This window comes from Sturnus vulgaris, chromosome 18 (assembly GCF_052056855.1).
Source record: "Sturnus vulgaris isolate bStuVul1 chromosome 18, bStuVul1.hap1, whole genome shotgun sequence".
Classification (NCBI taxonomy): Eukaryota; Metazoa; Chordata; class Aves; order Passeriformes; family Sturnidae; genus Sturnus; species Sturnus vulgaris.
Genome location: NC_142260.1, coordinates 4,801,466 through 4,819,127, shown reverse-complemented (window position 1 = coordinate 4,819,127; position 17,662 = coordinate 4,801,466). Strand labels below are relative to the sequence as shown.

The 17,662-nt window shown below is 64.9% G+C and overlaps 4 protein-coding genes across 6 annotated transcripts; 2 read left to right on the top strand and 2 right to left on the bottom strand.

Annotated features, from left to right (window-relative positions):
• Positions 1-258: 258 nt before the first annotated feature.
• On the top strand, positions 259-9,139 carry CNOT12 (CCR4-NOT transcription complex subunit 12). Of its 2 annotated transcripts, none has more exons than XM_088175712.1 (12): positions 259-380; positions 860-994; positions 1,122-1,746; positions 2,444-2,513; positions 3,301-4,530; positions 4,803-7,159; positions 7,282-7,594; positions 7,818-7,947; positions 8,031-8,167; positions 8,328-8,494; positions 8,607-8,671; positions 8,837-9,139. In XM_088175712.1, the coding sequence occupies exons 2-11, from the start codon at positions 901-903 to the stop codon at positions 8,665-8,667; spliced, it is 5,184 nt and encodes a 1,727-aa protein (XP_088031838.1). In that variant the 5' UTR covers positions 259-380; positions 860-900; the 3' UTR covers positions 8,668-8,671; positions 8,837-9,139. The 2 variants fall into 2 exon arrangements, with proteins under 2 accessions (XP_088031838.1, XP_088031837.1); XM_088175711.1 differs by having other exon boundaries at positions 2,441-2,513.
• A 177-nt stretch (positions 9,140-9,316) lies between these two features.
• On the bottom strand, positions 9,317-10,841 carry LOC148221713 (bone marrow proteoglycan-like). Its single transcript, XM_088175715.1, has 5 exons — positions 10,535-10,841; positions 10,276-10,451; positions 10,068-10,202; positions 9,650-9,761; positions 9,317-9,478 (listed from the first exon to the last, which is right to left on the bottom strand). Exons 1-5 carry the CDS (start codon positions 10,593-10,595, stop codon positions 9,420-9,422), a joined length of 543 nt encoding a protein of 180 aa, XP_088031841.1. The 5' UTR covers positions 10,596-10,841; the 3' UTR covers positions 9,317-9,419.
• A 1,362-nt stretch (positions 10,842-12,203) lies between these two features.
• Positions 12,204-13,767, top strand: LOC106854625 (proteoglycan 3-like). 2 transcript variants are annotated; one of them, XM_088175714.1, is made up of 5 exons: positions 12,204-12,468; positions 12,664-12,755; positions 12,869-13,003; positions 13,272-13,383; positions 13,651-13,767. In XM_088175714.1, the coding sequence occupies exons 1-5, from the start codon at positions 12,204-12,206 to the stop codon at positions 13,707-13,709; spliced, it is 663 nt and encodes a 220-aa protein (XP_088031840.1). In that variant the 3' UTR covers positions 13,710-13,767. The 2 variants fall into 2 exon arrangements, with proteins under 2 accessions (XP_088031840.1, XP_088031839.1); XM_088175713.1 differs by having other exon boundaries at positions 13,272-13,767.
• Positions 13,768-13,832: 65 nt separating this feature from the next.
• SLC43A3 (solute carrier family 43 member 3) lies at positions 13,833-17,657 on the bottom strand. The gene is made up of 12 exons (XM_014878785.2): positions 17,429-17,657; positions 16,994-17,123; positions 16,785-16,831; positions 16,625-16,701; positions 16,448-16,540; positions 16,132-16,271; positions 15,901-16,007; positions 15,368-15,526; positions 15,178-15,291; positions 14,753-14,939; positions 14,408-14,531; positions 13,833-14,084 (listed from the first exon to the last, which is right to left on the bottom strand). The coding sequence occupies exons 1-12, from the start codon at positions 17,610-17,612 to the stop codon at positions 13,929-13,931; spliced, it is 1,518 nt and encodes a 505-aa protein (XP_014734271.1). The 5' UTR covers positions 17,613-17,657; the 3' UTR covers positions 13,833-13,928.
• Positions 17,658-17,662: the final 5 nt, after the last annotated feature.

The window sequence follows — 17,662 nt, the reverse complement described above, 5'->3', positions numbered from 1 at the left end:
TGGCGGAGGACCCCGGGGGGCCGGACCCGCATCCCGGGGCCCCGCCGCCATCCCGGGCTGGGAAACGGGCCCGATGGTTTCCAGATGTGGGTTGTGGCGGCGGCTCACCCGTGGAAGGCGAGAGGAGGGGGGTCTTGGGGAGGGTGGACCCCGGCGGGGCTGAAGGGAGCGAGGCGGGGAGGAGAGGGCAGGGGAGAGAGGGCAGGGCCGGGAGGAGGCACCGAGCGGGTTTTTCCTGTCCCCGCAGCCCCGGTGAGTCACGGGAGAGGCGGCGGCAGCAGCGTGAGACCCGTGGGGACAGTAACCCCTCCTCCCCGCCCGCTCTGCGCCCCCCACGTGTGTCCCCGGCCCGCCCCCGACATGAGGCTGATGTGGGGAAGGTGAGTGGAGCACCCACGGCTCCCGAGAGGGGCTAGTCGAGGGTCTCGGGGGACCGGGCGGTGCCTCCCGGGCTGCCGGGGGCTCCGGGGGCTGGGGGTGACCTGGGCAGGAACCGGAGATGGGGACTGGAGCGGACTAGGGGCCAGCTCGGCGCTGGGGGGTTGGCGAAGGTCGGTGAGAGTGACACGTGTGTGTTGGGACAGGCTAGCGCAGGGTCAGACAGGTAGAGGAGAGGCCCCACGGCGTCAGGGGGTGTCGTGTGGTGTCCGTGTGGTTACGGGGCGGGTTGGGGCCATGTCTGGGTCTGCTGCCGGGGCCAGGCTGGCTCAGGTGAGCCGAAGCCGATGTGCTAAGGGTGGCACCACGGTGTGATCGCCGTTTGGCACATTTGCACGGGATTTGGCACCGGGCCCCACAGGATGATTGGGCTCCCCCAGGCTCGGGGCACTCCCCAAAATGATTCTCCCTCTCTCCTCAGAGGCTGACCCCACGCCGTGCTCCCCACATCCCTGTGTCACCATGGCCTCTCAGCCGCAGCCCCTGCACCCTGCCGTGCCCTGCACCTCCCCTGCTGGCACTGGGGGGGCCGGGCTGGCAAGCAGCCCTGATAAAGGTCAGTATCCCTCGTTGGGAGGGATTCAGGGTGGGGGGGTTGCTGGGGCAGCCCCCTGAGGGCTGTTTACAGTTGTGGGGGGCTGCACCACTCCTCTGACCCCGTCCCCTTCCCTTGCTCTCCGCAGGCAGCACTCGTCCCAAGCCACCGGTGCGGCCCAAGCCCCGCGTGCTGCCCAAGCCGGCCGTGCCCGCCAAGCCCCTGGTGCCTCCCCCCACGCCGGGCCCGCGGCACCCCCGGCCCGAGCTGCCCTCGGCCGAGAAGATGAACCGCCTAGCCGGGCCCCAGCCCTACAGCGGGGCAGGCACCGGGGGGCCCCTCCGGCGCCCCTCCTTCACTGTCAGATCACCCGAGACCCCCAATGGGAAGGGGCTCTCGTCGCCCCTGGTCACAGGCACCGAGGAGGAGGTGTCCCCGGCCCCACCAACCCCCTCCCGCAAGGGCCCGGCGCCTTTCAAGGTGACGCCAGTGCCAGTGGCTGCCAGGCCGGAGCGGTTCCCGGGCACTACCGTAGAGGAGATCCTGGCCAAGATGGACAGCAGGGAGGGCCCAGGCAGCCCAGACCGGGCCTGGCTCTCACCCTTCTGCACCGACCCCTCCTCCCGCTTTGGCTCCAAGACCTTTTCTGCCTTCCGGAAGCGTCCCAGTGGGGAGGCAGATGGAGCCCCTGCTGGCGAAGCCCCCCAGACACCCCGACCTGTGGCAGGCGAGCTGGGAATGGGGGATGATGGGCACCCTGTGGCTGAGATGAGGTGAGGACGCAGGGACCGACGCCGGGAGGAGTGGCAGTGGGAACAGGGAATATCACTCCGAGCCATCCCAGGGCTGGGAATGTAACGGAGCTGAGGTCTAGTCGCCGGCACGAGGCCCGGGTTCCTCCCGAGCCGCAGTGCCTCGAGCTGCCTCCGTGGGAAGGCCGGGGTGGCTGGTGCCGACCGCAGAATGGGCTGTCCCGGGCCAGGAGCTGCCTGTGGGCGGGCTCTGAGCCAGCCCCTGGGCTGGGAGTATCAGGCAGGGGTCGGTCCCCCCCGGAAATGCTCCTGATTTTCCAGCCTTGCTATTTTTTCCCTGCTGGGCCATACCAGGGCACAGGGAGCAGTCAGATCAGCGGGACTCCCAGCTGCAGGATGTCCTGGACCAGGGCCAGGGCTTGGCCACACTCCCAAGAGCCGGGCACCTCAGGGAGAGCTGGGCGGGGGCTGCTCTGAACCAGAGTGTGAGAAACACGCTCCCAAAGGACCAAAAACTTTCCGGAAGGGGAGTGGAGCCACTTTGCCTCCTTCCCCTTGCAGCCCAATCCAGAAACTGTGCAGCCATGGCAGGGCCTGACCCCTGTACCCTGCGTCCTTGAAGGGTGGTTTGGGGCAGGGGTGCCTCGAGGTTGGTGGGAGAACAGCACTGAGGCACACAGTGGGATTTACTCCCCTTACCCTTTTCTCTCTTCAGCAGCTCCCCCCCAACCGGGCCGAGCTGTGCCGGGGACCCCCGCGGACGCCGGAGGCCACCATCCCCTCCTGACGTGAGTGCTGGCCTCGCCCTCCGGCGCCATGGCGGCTCCACTCCTGGGCTCTCTCCTTCGGGGCTCTCCTGTCTCCTCCGGGGCTCCCTCTCTGCGGGGTGCGTGTCTCTCCTTTCTCCTTGGGGTGCTGGCTGTCTCTTCCTTGGGGGGGGGGGGGGGATCAGTGCCCCCTGTGCCAAGAGCCCAGCGTGGGGCCCGGGGGTATGGGGGTGGCGTGTGCCAACACCGGTGCCAGGCGTGGGCAGGGAGCAGCCATGAGTCACCAGCTGGGGTTCAGTGACCCGGCAGGTATGTGGCAGGGCAGGCCTCATGGGCACCCTGCCAGCCCCTTTCCCTGTGCCGTGCTCTCTCAGGGCGGTGACCAGGACACTGGGCCATGGTGACACTGCAGGTGGCAGCCTGGGCAGTGGCACCAGGTCACCCCAGCAAGGGGGCAAACCCCGGCGGTGCTGGGCAGGGGGATGCCAACCGCAGGCAGGGCGGGGTGCTGTGCTGGGGGTTCTGACTTTTTCCTACTTCATTTCTTCTCTCCATCTGTCCAGGCGCTCTGGGGGCAGCGGGGGGCCGGGCAGGGAGCAGGGCTGGGGCGCCGGGAGCCGCCCTGGCTGAGTCACGCAGGAGCAGCTCAGTTCTGGCATGAAGCATGGGCACTTCCTGCCCCGGGTGCAGGGAGGGGAGTGGGGCTGGAAGGAGGGACCCTCTAGAGGTTTGGGGGGCTGGCTTTGGGATGGATGATGTTTGGAGGTGCCTCTTGAGTGACATGACCCCCTGCTGGCTTTTCCCACAGCTTTCCACTCTACAGCTCGGTGCCCTTGGACCTCCAGGCTCCCCAAGACCCCCCACCTGCCCAGCCCCAGGAGCTCCTTTCCAGCCTGCAGAGCCCTCTGCCCCAGCCCCTGGCTCCCCTGATGCCCCCCCTGAGCTCCTGGCCCCCGACTCCCCTACACTGCCCCCTGGCTCCCCCGAATCCCCCACTCGACCTCCAGTTGAGGTCCCCGTCACCTCCATCCAGGCCCCAGGTGCTCCTTCAGCCACTGAACCCCAGCACAGCATCTCCCGTTCCCCTGGCTCCCCACACACTCCAGGGGAGGGATCCCCTGGCACTGCCAGCCCCCCTGCCACTCCTGAACTGCCCCCACGAGTCACTTGCCCCCCTGGCTCTCCCGAGGCTGCTGCCGAGTACTTGGGCCCCCCCAGCCCACCCCTTGCCAAAGCCTCTCGTCCCCCAGGCTCCCCAGAGGGACCTGATGACTCCACAGTGTCCCCACGGTCCCATGAGGGTCCTGATTTCAACCCCCGTCCCCGGGATGTGGGCCTTCGGCGCTCCTCAGAAGGGGTGCTGCAGCCCCCGCCCACAGGACAGGGCCTGGGGGAGCTGGGGGGCTCGCTGAGTGCCCTGCCCCGGCCTGGAGACCTCCTGTCAGAGTCCTCCCTGGGCAGCGAGTCCGGCTGGAGCCTTTCCCAGTCCTTTGAGTGGACATTCCCATCGCGGGGGACTCGCTTGCCAGCCTTCCCTCCCCGCTCCCCTATCCGGGAGACCCCTGACTCAGGGCTCTCCGAAGAGGGGGAGTCAGATGGGGATGCGGCAGCCCCCTGCCCTCCGAAGGACAGCAGGTTTGAAGGACCTGACAGCCAGCAGGCAGAGGGGGCTCCATGCCCAGGGGGTCCCGTGGCCCAGCAAGAGGCTGAGGGCTCAGCAGAGGAGGAGGAAAGGGAGGCAGAGCAGGATGCTCCTGTGTCCCATTCCCCACTTCACATGACAAAGCTTGGCCAGGACCCAGCTGAGCCTGAGTCCCCCACCCAGCCCAGTCTCACTAGAGCTGCCCCCCTGGATCCAGCACCCCCAGATCCAGATGCTCCAGCTGACTCATCCTGGGCAGGTGATGGCCCCAAGAGCTTGCAGGGTCCCGGGGGCCCAGGCCAGGCTGAAGGACCCTCGCAGGACCCTGACCCTCACGCTGACCCAGGCTGGCTGACAGAGCTGTTGGCATCACCCAGGGTCCACGGTTCTCCAGAGGTGAGTGGTGTGGGGGGCTCTGTGGGGTCGGTATGGGCTGGGCTCCTCCTCCCTGCCCTCCACTGAGCAGTGGGATGAAACAGGACAGGAGGATGGGTGGGTGGAGGCTGAGCAGGACTGTGTGCTGAGGGGCAGGTGGCAGGGTCTGTCCCCCACCTTGGGATGGGCCCTGCTGGGCTGTGTCCCCAAGGTGTTTCCCTCCTCCCCAGCTCTGCTGCTGTGGGAGCCAGGGTTGTGCCCCTCTCTAACTCCTCTCCCCTTTTTTCCACTAGAATCTGCTGGGTTGGTCACGGAAGGACCTATGCAGTGAGTTTGGTATTGGCCACCCTCGCCAGGACAGCACCTTTGAGTGGAGCCGCCCAAGTGTGTCCAGGGATAGAGACTGGCCTGTTGAGACCAAGCAGGACCAGGAATTCGAGACCAAATCCAGCTGGGGCAGCACCCACAGCGACAAGGACAGCACTGCCCGGGAGAGCTGGAGTGGTGACTACAGAGCAGCAGAGCTGACGGGGGACACAAAACTGGGCTGCAGTGACTGGTCCCAGTCCCTTGGCACTGGGAAGAGCTGCCCACAGGATCCAGACTTTAGTGCCAGCACAGCCACGTGGGGCCAGGGCTATGGCAACACAGAGAAGCTTGGCTCTGGACAAACCAGCTGGGGCAGTGGCCTTGGCACGAGACATGTCCAGCAGCTGGACAAGGAGCCATGCTCCGGGCAGCCCACCTGGACAGGCAGGTACAGCAGTGGGGACACGGAGATGAAGGACAGGGAACTCACCCCAAACTGGGCCAGCAAATACAGCAGCCAGGATGCTGGGAGCAAGGAGGAGAATCTAACGTTGGGCTGGGCTGGCAGATCCAGCACTGGGGATGCTGGGAGCCCAGATAAGGAGCTCAGCCCTGGCCGGCCAGCCTGGGACAGGAGGTATAACCCCAGGGACATGGAGAGCCAGGACCGCGAGTTCAGTCCTAGCCGGCCAGCCTGGACTGGTGAAATCAGGGACATGGAAAGCCAGGACAGGGAGTTCAGCCCCAGCAGGCCAGCCTGGGATGACAGATCCAGCACTAAGGACACGGAGAGCCAGGACCAGGAATTCAGCCCCAGCAGGCCAGCATGGGATGACGGATCCAGCACCAGGGACACAGAGAGCCAGGATCGGGAATTCAGCCCCAGCAGGCCAGCCTGGGATGACAGATCCAGCACCAGGGATATGGAGAGTCAGGACCAGTTCGGTCCCAGGAGGCCAGCATGGGATGACACATCCAGTACCCGGGATATGGAGAGCCAGGACCAGGAATTCAGCCCAAGCAGGCCAGCCTGGGATGACAGATCCAGCACCAGGGACACGGAAGGCCAGGACCAGGAATTCAGCCCCAGCAGGCCAGCCTGGGATGACAGATCCAGCAGCAGGGACATGGAGAGCCAGGACCAGGAAATCAGCCCCAGCAGGCCAGCCTGGGATGACAGATCCAGCACCAGGGAGATGGAGAGCCAGGATCGGGAATTCAGCCCCAGCAGGCCAGCCTGGGATGACAGATCCAGCACCAGGGAGATGGAGAGCCAGGATCGGGAATTCAGCCCCAGCAGGCCAGCCTGGGATGACAGATCCAGCACCAGGGAGATGGAGAGCCAGGATCGGGAATTCAGCCCCAGCAGGCCAGCCTGGGATGACAGATCCAGCACCAGGGAGATGGAGAGCCAGGATCGGGAATTCAGCCCCAGCAGGCCAGCCTGGGATGACAGATTCAGCACCAGGGATATGGAGAGCCAGGACCAGGAATTCAGTTCTAGCAGGCTGGGTGAAGCTAGTGAATGCAGCACCAGGGACCTGGAGACCCAGGATGAGTTCAGTCCCAGCAAAGGTGTCTGGGGTGACAGATCCAGCACCAGGGACCTGGACACCCATGACCATGAATTCACATCCAGCAGAGCAGCCATGGATGGTAGGCACAGCACCGGCAACACAGAGACCCGGAATGGAGAGTTGTTCAGCCCCAGCAGATGTGTCTGGGGTGACAGATCCAGCACCAGGGATGCTGATGCCCAGGACAGAGAGTTGAGCCTCAGTGGAGCAGCCCGGGATGGGCAGCTCAGCTCTGTGATCCCTACGGAGGAAGAGCAGGAGCTGATCCCAGCCCGGCTGAGCTGGCCCAGTGAGGGCAGCATGGGGCAGACCGGGCTGGTTGGGGTTGGTGAGGAGGACATGCCCAGCTTCCACCACCCTGATCCCCCAGCCCAGGAGCCCACCTGGGGCAGTGCCCTCCAGCAAGAGCATGACATCTCTGGCAGCAGGGACTGGGCTGAGGAACTTGGAGCAGCTGAGTGCCAGAACCAGTATGGAGTCATTGGGACAGAGCGGGTGGCAGACGCCTGCAGTGCCAGAGCCTTGGATGGCTCCATGTCCAGGGTCCTGCCTCAGCTCCAGACAGGCTTGCACAAGGATCTCTCTCTGGACATGGACAGTGCCCGCTGGAAACAGAACCTGGACAGCTGGAGTGTGGAGCCACAGGATGATGAGGCCAGGCGCCAGGAGTGGGCGAGTGCCTTCAGTGCTCGTTGTGCTGCCCGCAGCCGGGACCTTGGTGCAGGGGAGCAGAGCCTGGGAGGGGCCCCCAGCGCAGAGCACAGGTGAGAAGGGCACTGGTGGTAGCAGGGAGGGAGCAGCTTCCCCTGAGACAGATAAAGGGGTTTGGGGCAGGCTTTGTGTTATCCAGGACTAGAGCAACTCTGGGGTTTTGTCTCCCAAGCAGGTTAGCTCCCAGCCCTTCGATGGGTGACATTCCAGCTGATCCCCGGGCTGTGCAATCCCGGAGTGAGTCACCCAGCCCCTCCGAGGAGGAGAGGGATTCCTCTGAGCCAGCCGCTGCCCCACAGAGCCCCAGGGCCCTCCCTCTGCTGCCAGAGGCTGCCAGTGAGATTCCAGCAGACACAAGAAGTGAGGAACAGCCATCAGACCGCCCAGATGGGGAGAGCTCCTCAAGCTGGGGGGAGCAGCGGCTCTCTCTTGTTACCCCCCAGCTCGAGGGGCTCTTGGAGCAGGGTCAGGAATTTCCTCTTCTGGAGGTAAGTGGAAGTGGGGAGATTCCAGTCATCCTGTATGGCTTGGGACTGTCTGGCTGTCACAGGATGTGCCTGTGGATAGGGCACTCTGACCCTGCTGCCCCCAGGGGACAGCCATGGATTGCGGGCCCCCAGCACTGCTGTGGGGGCTGTGGGTGTGCTGGCTGGGATGGGGGGGTCCCTTAGCTCCCTGTGCCAGCTCTGACCTGTCCCCTGGGCTCGGCAGGACACAGAGCTCCTGGACAGCAGCATGTTGCGCTGCAAGGCCAGCCTGGGCCGCAAGCGCCAGCACCGAGCGCCATCCCTGCGCCCCGCTACCACCGAGGGGGAGAGCTGGATCTTCCGGGACTCCACGGGTGAGCCTAGCAGGGATGGGGGTGAGAGCTGGCTGGCTGTCCTGCCACAGTGTCGTAGTGACGCTGTCCCTGTGTCCCCACAGAACCCCGGCCAGCCCCAGCAGTGTCCTCTGACGACGAGGCAGCGGAGGAGCCCCGGAGCCGGCGGATGCGTGGCTCACCCTCGGGCAGGGGGGTCAAGGTGCCACTCTTTCCTGGCCTCAGTGCTTCCGCCATCAAGGTGAGTCCCTTGGTCTCCTGGCTGCAGGGTGGAAGGGAGGGTAGAACACAGGGAAACAGGCAGGATGGGTCTGGAGCCTGGCTAAAGACAGGGAAGAGACAGTGGGGGAACTTAGGGGCAGAGTACTGTGTTTCTCCCTGACCTCTCTCTCTGCCCCCAGGCCAAGCTGAGGGGTCGCAACCGCTCAGCCGAGGAGGGGACATCGTCAGGGGACAGCAAGGGAACCCCTCCTAAGGACCCCCATGTGCAGCGCTCCAAGTCCTGCAAGATCCCTGGTGTCAGTGGAAAACCCCCGACCCTACCCCCCAAGCCAGAGAAATCCTCAGGGTGAGTGTGGGGCCAGGATCCTCATGGAGGCAGAAGAGGGGGCTGAGGGGATCAGTCTGTGTCCTGGGACTGGTTTTGGGAGACTCATGCTGAAACTCTGCCAATACCCCAGATCTGAGGGCTCTCCCCCCCACTGGCTGCAGGCGCTGAAGCTGAAAAGGAAGAAGCCTTGAGCTGGTGAGTGTGGATTCGAGGCAGTGTTTGGGACCCCCCCACCCCAGTTCGGGCATCCCCATGTCTGCACTGCTGAGGGTAGCCCCCTCCCTCCTCTCTGCTCTGTCTGGGTCCCTCTGTGGGGGGCCCTGCAGGGTCCTCACCACCTCCCCTCTGTGTCACTTTCAGGCTCACTCCCCGACGCTGACGGCCCGCTGTCTCTGAACCAGGGCTGTTCCCTCCCATGGGGACACACACACACACACACACACACACCTATGCACTTTGTACGAGCTCGCAGGGTCCCTGTCTTCCCAACACTTCTTCTCCATCCCCCTATTGTACCCTGTCATCTTGGTCCCCAAGGGGTTTGGGGTGGGCACGAGCCCCCCCCTTCCCCTCCCCCTGCTCGTGTATGGCCCTGGACACAGGGCAACGGGTCCGGCTCGTGGTGCCGCTGCCACAGACAATAAAACCTCGCTGGTCATTTCAGAGAGTCCTGGCTCTTCTCCTGGGCCATGGGCAGGGGTCACAGAAATCCTTGAAGAGGACACCCTGCAACTGCCATTGCCCACGCAGGAGCTGTGCAGGAAACAAGGGACACCTCCCAAACCCCTCTGTGCCCACCCTGGGTGCACCCAGCCTGTCTCTGCACAAACACCAAGTGGGTGCTGACACCAAGACTTTATTGAGCTCTGAGGAAGGAGGTGCAGCCCCCCGTGGGGGAACGGCAGTAAGGGAGGCCTGGGGGCACCCAGGGGGGCTGAGCCCCTCATATCTCGCAGATGAAGGGCAGCCGCCTCTTGCAGCGCACGCTCCTCCAGAGCCCACCTGGGGAGAGAAGAGGAGGGGATCAGCCCATCGCCCTCCAGCCCCCGGGGATAGCCCCCCAGATACCTTATACCAGTCCCCCAGTGTCACCTCCCCACCCTGAGCCCCTCAGCACCCTCCCCCCCACCAGTCCAGAGCCCCCTGGACCCCTCCCATAGAGCCCCCACTGACTGTTGGTGCAGAGGGCGGTGCAGAAGCGGCGGCCGGGCAGGGGGTGTCCACGCACCCATCGGCTGTAGTTCCAGGGGCTCCGGTCAGTCCAGTGGCAGCTCGGGAATGGGACCTGCCAGAGGAGAAAAGGTGTGGGGACCCCCAGCACTGGGGACAGCGGGATGAGAATGGGACATCCAGATGTGCACAAGGGATACTGGGACAAGGCTGGAGCACCCAAGTGGGCACAGGGGACACTGGGGTAGGGTTGCATCTCTGCTGGTGGGCACTGAGAACACTGGGAATGGGATTGGGGAACCCAGATTGTGCACTGGGAATCATGGGATGGGGCTGGGACACCCGGGGTGGGCACTGGGGACACTGGGAGGAGACAGGGTGGCCCGAGGCCAGGGTGAGGGGCACGTGGCGGGGTCCTTACAGCGGGCTGGCTGACGGCACCGATCCAGACCTGACCCGCGTTGGTGTTCCGGCGCGCCAGGAGCAGCAGGAAGTTGTTGGTGTGTGAATCGTGGATGGAGGCCAAGCGCCCACGGAAGCGCCGGGCACAGATACACTGCGGAGACACGGCTGTCACTGGGGGCACTAGTGTCCCCACCCCAAGCCCCACCCAACCCACCCCATCCCACCTGCGCACGGCGGAAGCTTCGGCAGCGGCGGATAATGACGTAGCGGCAGGTGGCGGTGCCCGGCATGCTGGGGACACCGGGTGCCTGCTCGTCACTGGCCCCTAGGCACCTGTACTCCTCGGGCGTCTCCAGCTCTGTCACATCCTCCTCATCCTCCACCGCAGGGCTGGCAAGAGCTGGGGACAGTGGCTGGGTTACCCTGGGAGCAGGGGTGTCCTCAGGATGTCCCTGCAGGCAGCGGGGGTGTGGGGGTACTCACCGGCGCGGCTGACAGGAACTGTGCCCAGCAGGGCCAGGGCGAGCAGCAGGCAGGACCGCATGGCACAGGGACACTGGGGACACCACTAGCACCCTTGGGAGATCCCAGAGTCCTATCACCCTCGGCCACCCAGGGGACACCCCCATGGGCCCTCTGCCACCCCCACCATCACTCTCTCCTCCCCGTGTCCCCTCAGAAACCCTCCCATATCCCCACTGTCCCCCCGCCATCCCCAGTGCCCGGCGTGTCCTGTCCCCTCTGCTATCTCCACAGACCCCAGCCCTCCTGTGTCCACCATGTGCCCAGTTCCTCACTTCCAACCCTTGGGTCACTCCCTCCCCTGGGCATCCTGTGCCATTTTGTCCCCCACCATGCCCCCTCCACCCATGGCACCCTAGAGCCCCCAGTGCCAGACTCAGGAACCCCCAACCCTGGCAGCTGAGGGCTGAGCCCACCCCCATGTCCCTGTCTCCACTCCTCACCTGGGTCTTGGGGGACTTTGTCCACTGTCACCCTTTTATTGGTGACAGGGACACATGTCCCCAACCACAGCCTTGTGACATCCCCAACCACCAACTGTTGGGGACATGGTGGGGGACACCCCAGGGGAGGTCTGTCAGCACCCTGCCCAGCCAGTGCCTGGGATGTGCTTGGTCCGGGGGGGGGGTGCGGGGCCATGAAGAGGGGGCTGTGGTGGTTTCGGGTGCAGGGCCATGAAGAGGGGGCTGTGGGAGTTTGGGGTGCAGGGTGTGTGGGGAGAGGGTTGTGGAATTTTGGGGGTGCTGGGTGTGGGGAGGCAGTTGTGGTGGTTTGGAATGCAGGGCCGTGAAGAGGGGGCTGTGGGAGTTTGAAGTTGTCAATACAGGGGCTCAGGGAGGTTGGGGTACAGGGGCTGGAAGAGCTGGGGTGCAGGGGTGCACACTGCATGGAGATGAGGATTGGGGTGCAGAGTCTCCGGGGGGGCTGCGGGTGCTCAGCTGCAGGCTGGGGGGGGGGCTGGTCAGGGGAATGGGAGGCTTGGGGGAGCTCAAGGGGGTGTGTGGGCAAACGGCCAGGCTGGACCCAGGGGGCCACAGCCGTTGGGAAGGAAATGGCCCTTGGGCAAGCGTGGCCGGCGGGAGATGGTATCAGCACCCCAACATCCCCTCTGCACCCCAGCACCCCCATCCCAGGACATGCTGTACCCCATACACCCGCCTTGCACCCCTCAAACTGGAACAGCCCCCACCCCTGCTTCCCTTTCAGCCCCCCAGCACCCACCCTCTGCCTTGGGCACCCCATGCACCCCACAACCTGCAGCCCCCCCTCCCTGGGGGCCATGTGTGTCCCACTGCAGGCAGGGACTTCCCCCCCACCACGGGCCCCCAGTGTCACCCCAATGTCCCCATGGTGTCCCCAGGGCTAGGCTGGGTGGCGCAAGGCTATGGTGTTGACATGTGGCCCTGTCACCCCTATAAGGGGAACAATAGGCAGAGTCCCCCCAGCCCCCAGGTGAGGAGCAGGGATGGGGACAGGGACATCAAAGTGGGCTCAGCCCCTGGCTGTTGGGGTGGGATGAGAGGTGGGCATCCCTGAGGATGGGCTGAGGGTGTCAGGGGGACCTGGGGGTCTCTGGAATGCCAGGAGTACATGGGGGTGGCACTGGGAATGGTGGAGGGACAGTGGGGGTATGGGACACAAGGTGGAACTGGGGGTGGCAGAAGGACAGGGGGGACATGGGGGACAGCAGAAGGGCCACAGAGAGAACAGATGCCACACCAAGGGTGGCAGAGGGGCTCTGGACCACGGTGGGGGGTGGCCAAGGGTGACAGGGTTGTGGAATCTCCAGATTTTCACTGGTGGTGTGCCCAGTGTCCCTGCGCGTCCCACTGCCATGTGGCTCTGCCTGCTGCTCACTCTGGCCCTGCTGGGCACTGTCCCTGCCAGCCACCCTGGTGAGTGTCCCCCCATCCCAGTGAGTGCGCCCCACACCCCTGCCCGCTCCCAGGGACACCCTGGGGACACCCCCAGTCCCTGCCACCCCAGTGCCATGCCCACCCCACTGATGCCACATGCCTGGGGCTGGCAGTGAGTGGCACAGGGTGACACAGACCCCTAGTACCAACCCCCCCCCCTCCTCTGCCCTGCAGCCCCCTGCCAGCTCCAGGGGCTCCCTGCTGGTGAGACCCCCCAGCTGCGCTACACCGTGGTGAACAAGCTGCGTACCTATACGGCTGCCCAGGTGAGGGGACGTGGGGCACAGCGGGGCACGGGGGGTCTCAGGATGCCAGCACTGCTGGGAGGTGCCCGTGGGCACACGTGAGTGCCTGGTGCCAGCCCGTGCTCATCCCACAGCGCTACTGCCAGGACGTGTACCGGGGCCAGCTGGCCTCGGTGCACAGCGCTTCCCGCAACCAGGAGCTGGAGAAACTGGCAAAAACCTTCAACAAACTCATCTCACCCTGGATTGGAGCTGTCACCAGTTGCAAGGTGAGGGGACAAGGGGACAACGCGCTGGTAAAGGGCTGCTGGGTGCTGGCAAGATCAGCTGGGGGCTGCTTTGGGGGGTGAGGGGTTGGATCTAGGGTTCTGGGTGCTGGGCCTGTTTTGTGGGGGACGAGCCTGGAAATGGGGTGCTGGGGATGGTGGCTGGGTTTTGAGACATGAGGGGCTGGGTGTTGGTTGCTCGGGCTGGTTTTTGGGGTCGAGGGGCTGGATAGGGGTGGTAGAGGCTGTCACTGAGTTGTTGGCACAGCAGAAGGGGAAGTGGGGGTCCTACTGGGAGGACTCCAGCCCCTGGAACTATGCGAACTGGGCACCCACCCAGCCCTTGCATGTCATCACCACCTGCACCACCCTTAGCGTCCGAGGTAAGGTCACACACCTACCGTGTCCAGGCTTGGGGGGTGCTGGGGAGGGGAGCACAGCCTACGGTGTATTGGAGGAACACTGGGACGACACCGTGGGGAGGGGGGCTACAGGGCACTGGGTGAACTGAGGGGACCACCAAGGGCATAGGAGGGGTTACAGGGCACTGGGGGTGCCAATGGGGGGATATAGGGGGCACTGGAAGTGGTTGCAGGGTATTGGGGGGCCCTGGGAACCACCCATGGCTCTAATGATGTTCTTATCCCCAGATGGGCTCTGGCGAAGCCGCGTCTGCTTCCAGATACGCCCATTCATCTGCCAGTATTGAGCCCTCAGTGCTGCCACGGCACCCCAGTTCCTTTCCCAGTAAAGCAGAGGTCTCCTGAGCTGTGTCTGTGTGCACCTGGGACCTGGGGGCGGGGCTGGGGGGGTTGTGGGGCAGCACAGCGAGTGGAGGGGGCAGCGATGTTTTATTATCCCTAACACCCCCATCCCACTGGCACAGCACCCTCAGGCTGGTACAAAAATGGGGTGCTGGGTTTGTGGCTCAATGTGGGGTCTCAGCGTGGATCTCAGTGCTGGAGGGGGCTGCCAGGGGGGTGCCAGCCATCCCCAGCTCCTTGGCTCGTCGCTGGCACTCACGGGCCACCACCACGGGGCTGACAAAGGCCACCAGTACCACGGCGATGAGCCCCAAGTTCATCTACAGAGGGAAAGAGTTTCAGGGCAGGGGGCTTGGGGGCTGTCCAGAACATCCCCCCAGGGCACTTGGGGCAGCACTCCAATTTCCCCAGGAGCAGGACACTCATCCCTCTCTCCCCCTATTTCTCATGGCATATGACTCCCATCATTCCTGTGGGAAGGACTCCATCCCTCCCGGGGCTGCATCCCCATTTCCCCATGGGGCAGGATCAGGATCCCCATTTTCCCATGAGATCAGACCCTTCTCTCCCAGGACAGGATCCGCATTTCCCTGTGGAACCACCCCTCACCCCTCACTCGGGGGGGCCCACAGGGCACACTCACATAGAAGGGGTCCCCCTGGAGTGGCCCCTGAACCAGGGCTACACAGGGGTACTGCAGCAGGGCCACCAGCGCCGACAGTGCCATGGCCAGCCCGTACAGCTTCCCAAAGTGCTGCGGAGGGAACCTGCCAGGCACCCACGTCACCAACGGGCATCTCCTGGCACCCCCACCCTGACAGCCCCACCCCGATACCCCGCCCCTGACTTCTCCACCATGTCGCCTGCCACCCTCCAGCCCCATCCTGACCACGCCACCCTGTCCCCTGCCACACCCACAATGCCCGTGTCACCACCCCCTGCCACCCCGAACCCTTGGTCCCCGGTGGCCGTGGCTGTCCCCACTCACGCGATGGCCAGGAAGGCGGCGTTGCCGCCGTACAGGAAGGAGCGGCTGATGACCTGCAGCACGAAGGTGCCGAACTGGACGGGCAGGATGGGCACGGCGGCAAACACGGAGAACAGCAGGCACTGTGCCACCGTCACCACCAGCGACAGCACCGCCGAGCGCAGGTCTGCCAGCGCGGCCAGGATCCCTGTGGGCACGGGGGTCAGGGCATGGGGACACGGCCCCCTCTGTGTCCCTTCTCCGGGTGCTACGGGCTCGGGCACAGTGGTGGTGGCAGTAATGAGGGGACCACAGGACTAGAAGGAGTTGTTACCCCCATAGTGTGGGGCCAAGGAGTGCTTCCATTTGGGGTGAAGGGCTCTGGGGCCAGTAATCCTTGGGGCATGGGACAAGCTGCCCTTGTGGTGGGGTGGGGGGACAGTTACCCTCAGGGCGGGGTCCCTTTCCCCGCTTGTGCCGGTCGAGGATGAGGCCGTTCCAGGGGGCACAGAGCACCCCGCAGAGCTGGGTGATGGCAAAGGCGTTGGTGTAGGTGCTCACTGTGGGGGGACAGCATCAGGCGGGTGGGGCTGACCCCGGGGTCCCCGCCGTGTCCCCCTCGCCGCCATGCCTTACCCAGGGCGTGGTCCCCCTGTGCCAGGTGCTCCAGCTGCGGGTTGAGGGTGCCGATGAACAGGTAATGGCGCAGCTGCATCACCGAGAGCCAGGCCACGTGCCAGGCGAAGAGCCAGGAGCAGGCGCAGGCCCGGAACGGCGTCCCAGGGGCGTCCCCACCTGGGCAGGTGTCAGGGCGGGGCGCATACAGACACACCTTGTCCCTGTCACCCACTGGGGCCTCACAGCCCTCTGCATGACCCTGCCCATTCAGATGTGTCACCACGCCCATGATTTTGGCCACGCCCATACACTGCTGCACCCAGCCCCCTTCATTTGCATACAGCTATCTGTCACCAGCCACGCCCAGTAAAACCACGCCCACCCACCACAAGGCCACGCCTCGTTAATTTGCATACACATGGTTGCCCTTCAACCACGCCATGCCCATGTCACACCCTTCATTTACATGGCACCGCCCACAGCCCACCTGGCCGGCCAAGCCCCTCCCCAAATATAAGCCCCACCCCCCAGCAGATTCCCACTCCGGGCACCTCGAGCTATGGGGGCTTCCTGGGGTGTCTCCTCGGGCCCGGCCTCTCCCGAGGGCTGCTTGTCCTTGTGGGTTCGGTAGGAGCGGGAACGGCCCCGGCACTGCAGCCTGCGGCAGCGCCTGTGTCACCCTGCGTCATGCCTGCCCACGGGACAGGACCCGCTGCCCGCAGGGTGAGACCCTGCCTCCCCTCTCCCCAGAGCCCCAGCAGGGCGCAGGCAGCCCCCCATACCCGTAGTCGTAGTCGGGGGGCAGCGGGTAGGGGATGCGGGTGCGCGGCATCAGGAAGAGGGTGCGCAGGAGGTGCCAAGCACTGCAGGCTGCCAGGAAGAGGAACATGGCCCGCAGGGACAGCCCGCGCTCGTACAGCAGCTGGGGACAAGGACGGAGTCAGGGACAGAGAATGGCTGCCACCAGCCACCTGCTCAGGCCCTAAGTGTGTGCCCAAGTGTGGCCCCAACAGTGTCCCAGATTGTGTCCCCAATATGTCCGTAGATGTTCTCAGCTCTGTCCTCCCCTGCTACTACTGCCGCGTCCCTCACACCCACCTTGACGATGAGGAAGATGGCGGAGGAGGAGTCGAAGGCCCCGTTGTAGAGGGTGATGATGATGGAGCGGTAGTTCCCGAACAGGTTCCCCACCTGGCACCGAGAGACGCCTGTGTGCCATCAGAGCCCTCCCGTGCTGGGCAGGCTGTTCTGCCACCACGTGGCAGGGGAACCCACCTGCATGTTGGTGAGGATGAGGAGGATGCCACCCACCGACAGCATGGACATGGCTGGAAAGAGCAGCACTGCCATCTCTGGGAACACAGAGGTCAGTGGGGACAGGGGTTACCAAAGAGGTCCTCCCGGGGCTGGAGACACCCTGGCCACAGGGTCTCACCTGGGGTGGAGAAGGCGACAAGCAGGGTCCCGCCAGTGTAGAGGGAGCTAAAGGAGACAGTGGTGACACGTGGGCACAGGATCCTGGGAATCACAGGTGATTCCCCTACCCCAGCCCCTTGGGAGCCAGGCCACCCCAATAACACCCCATTCGCAGCAGCCCCTCAGCCCAAGCCCCGTCCCCTGTGTCCCCCCCGGTGCAGGGCTCACATGGCAATGAGGCGAGCGGCTGTGGTGCCAAAGCGGTCGAAGACAACGCCCATGGGGAAAGTCATGAAGTTGTTCATGAAGGAGCCGATGGTGAAGACCAGGGAGAACTGCTCATCCTGCCCGCTGCAGTCTGGGGATGGTCATAAGTGGGGCATGGGGACACAGAGACATGGGCATGGGGACACCAGGAATACCAGGGGTGCAGGGACATGGGCCAGCAGAGATGCAGGGGACACCGGGCATGTGGGGACACCATGGACATGCCATGGACAGTAGGCACATGGGCTTGGAGAGGGCGGGGACACGGAATGCTGCAGGGCATCAGGACATTGCAGACAGCAAAGACACAGGCACAGTGGGGACATGGGACAGCACAGGGCATGAGGACAGTGAGGTCACGAGTTAGGGACCATAGGGACAGGTGGGGGTCCATACCAGACCCCAGGGTGAGGTTGGGGCTAGGGGTGGCAGAGGGCTGGCACAGCCCCTCGAAGTATCCCAGGTCCTTGAGGACGAAGACAAGGGAGGCCCAGCCGAAGATGATGCCGCAGAAGGCGCCGCACTCCAGCAGCCCGGACAGGAGCGTCCCCAGGCGCTTGGCTAGCCCTGCGCCCCCCATGTCCCCCACCCAGGCTGTCACCAGCCTGGGGCGTCTTCACCAAGCCTGTG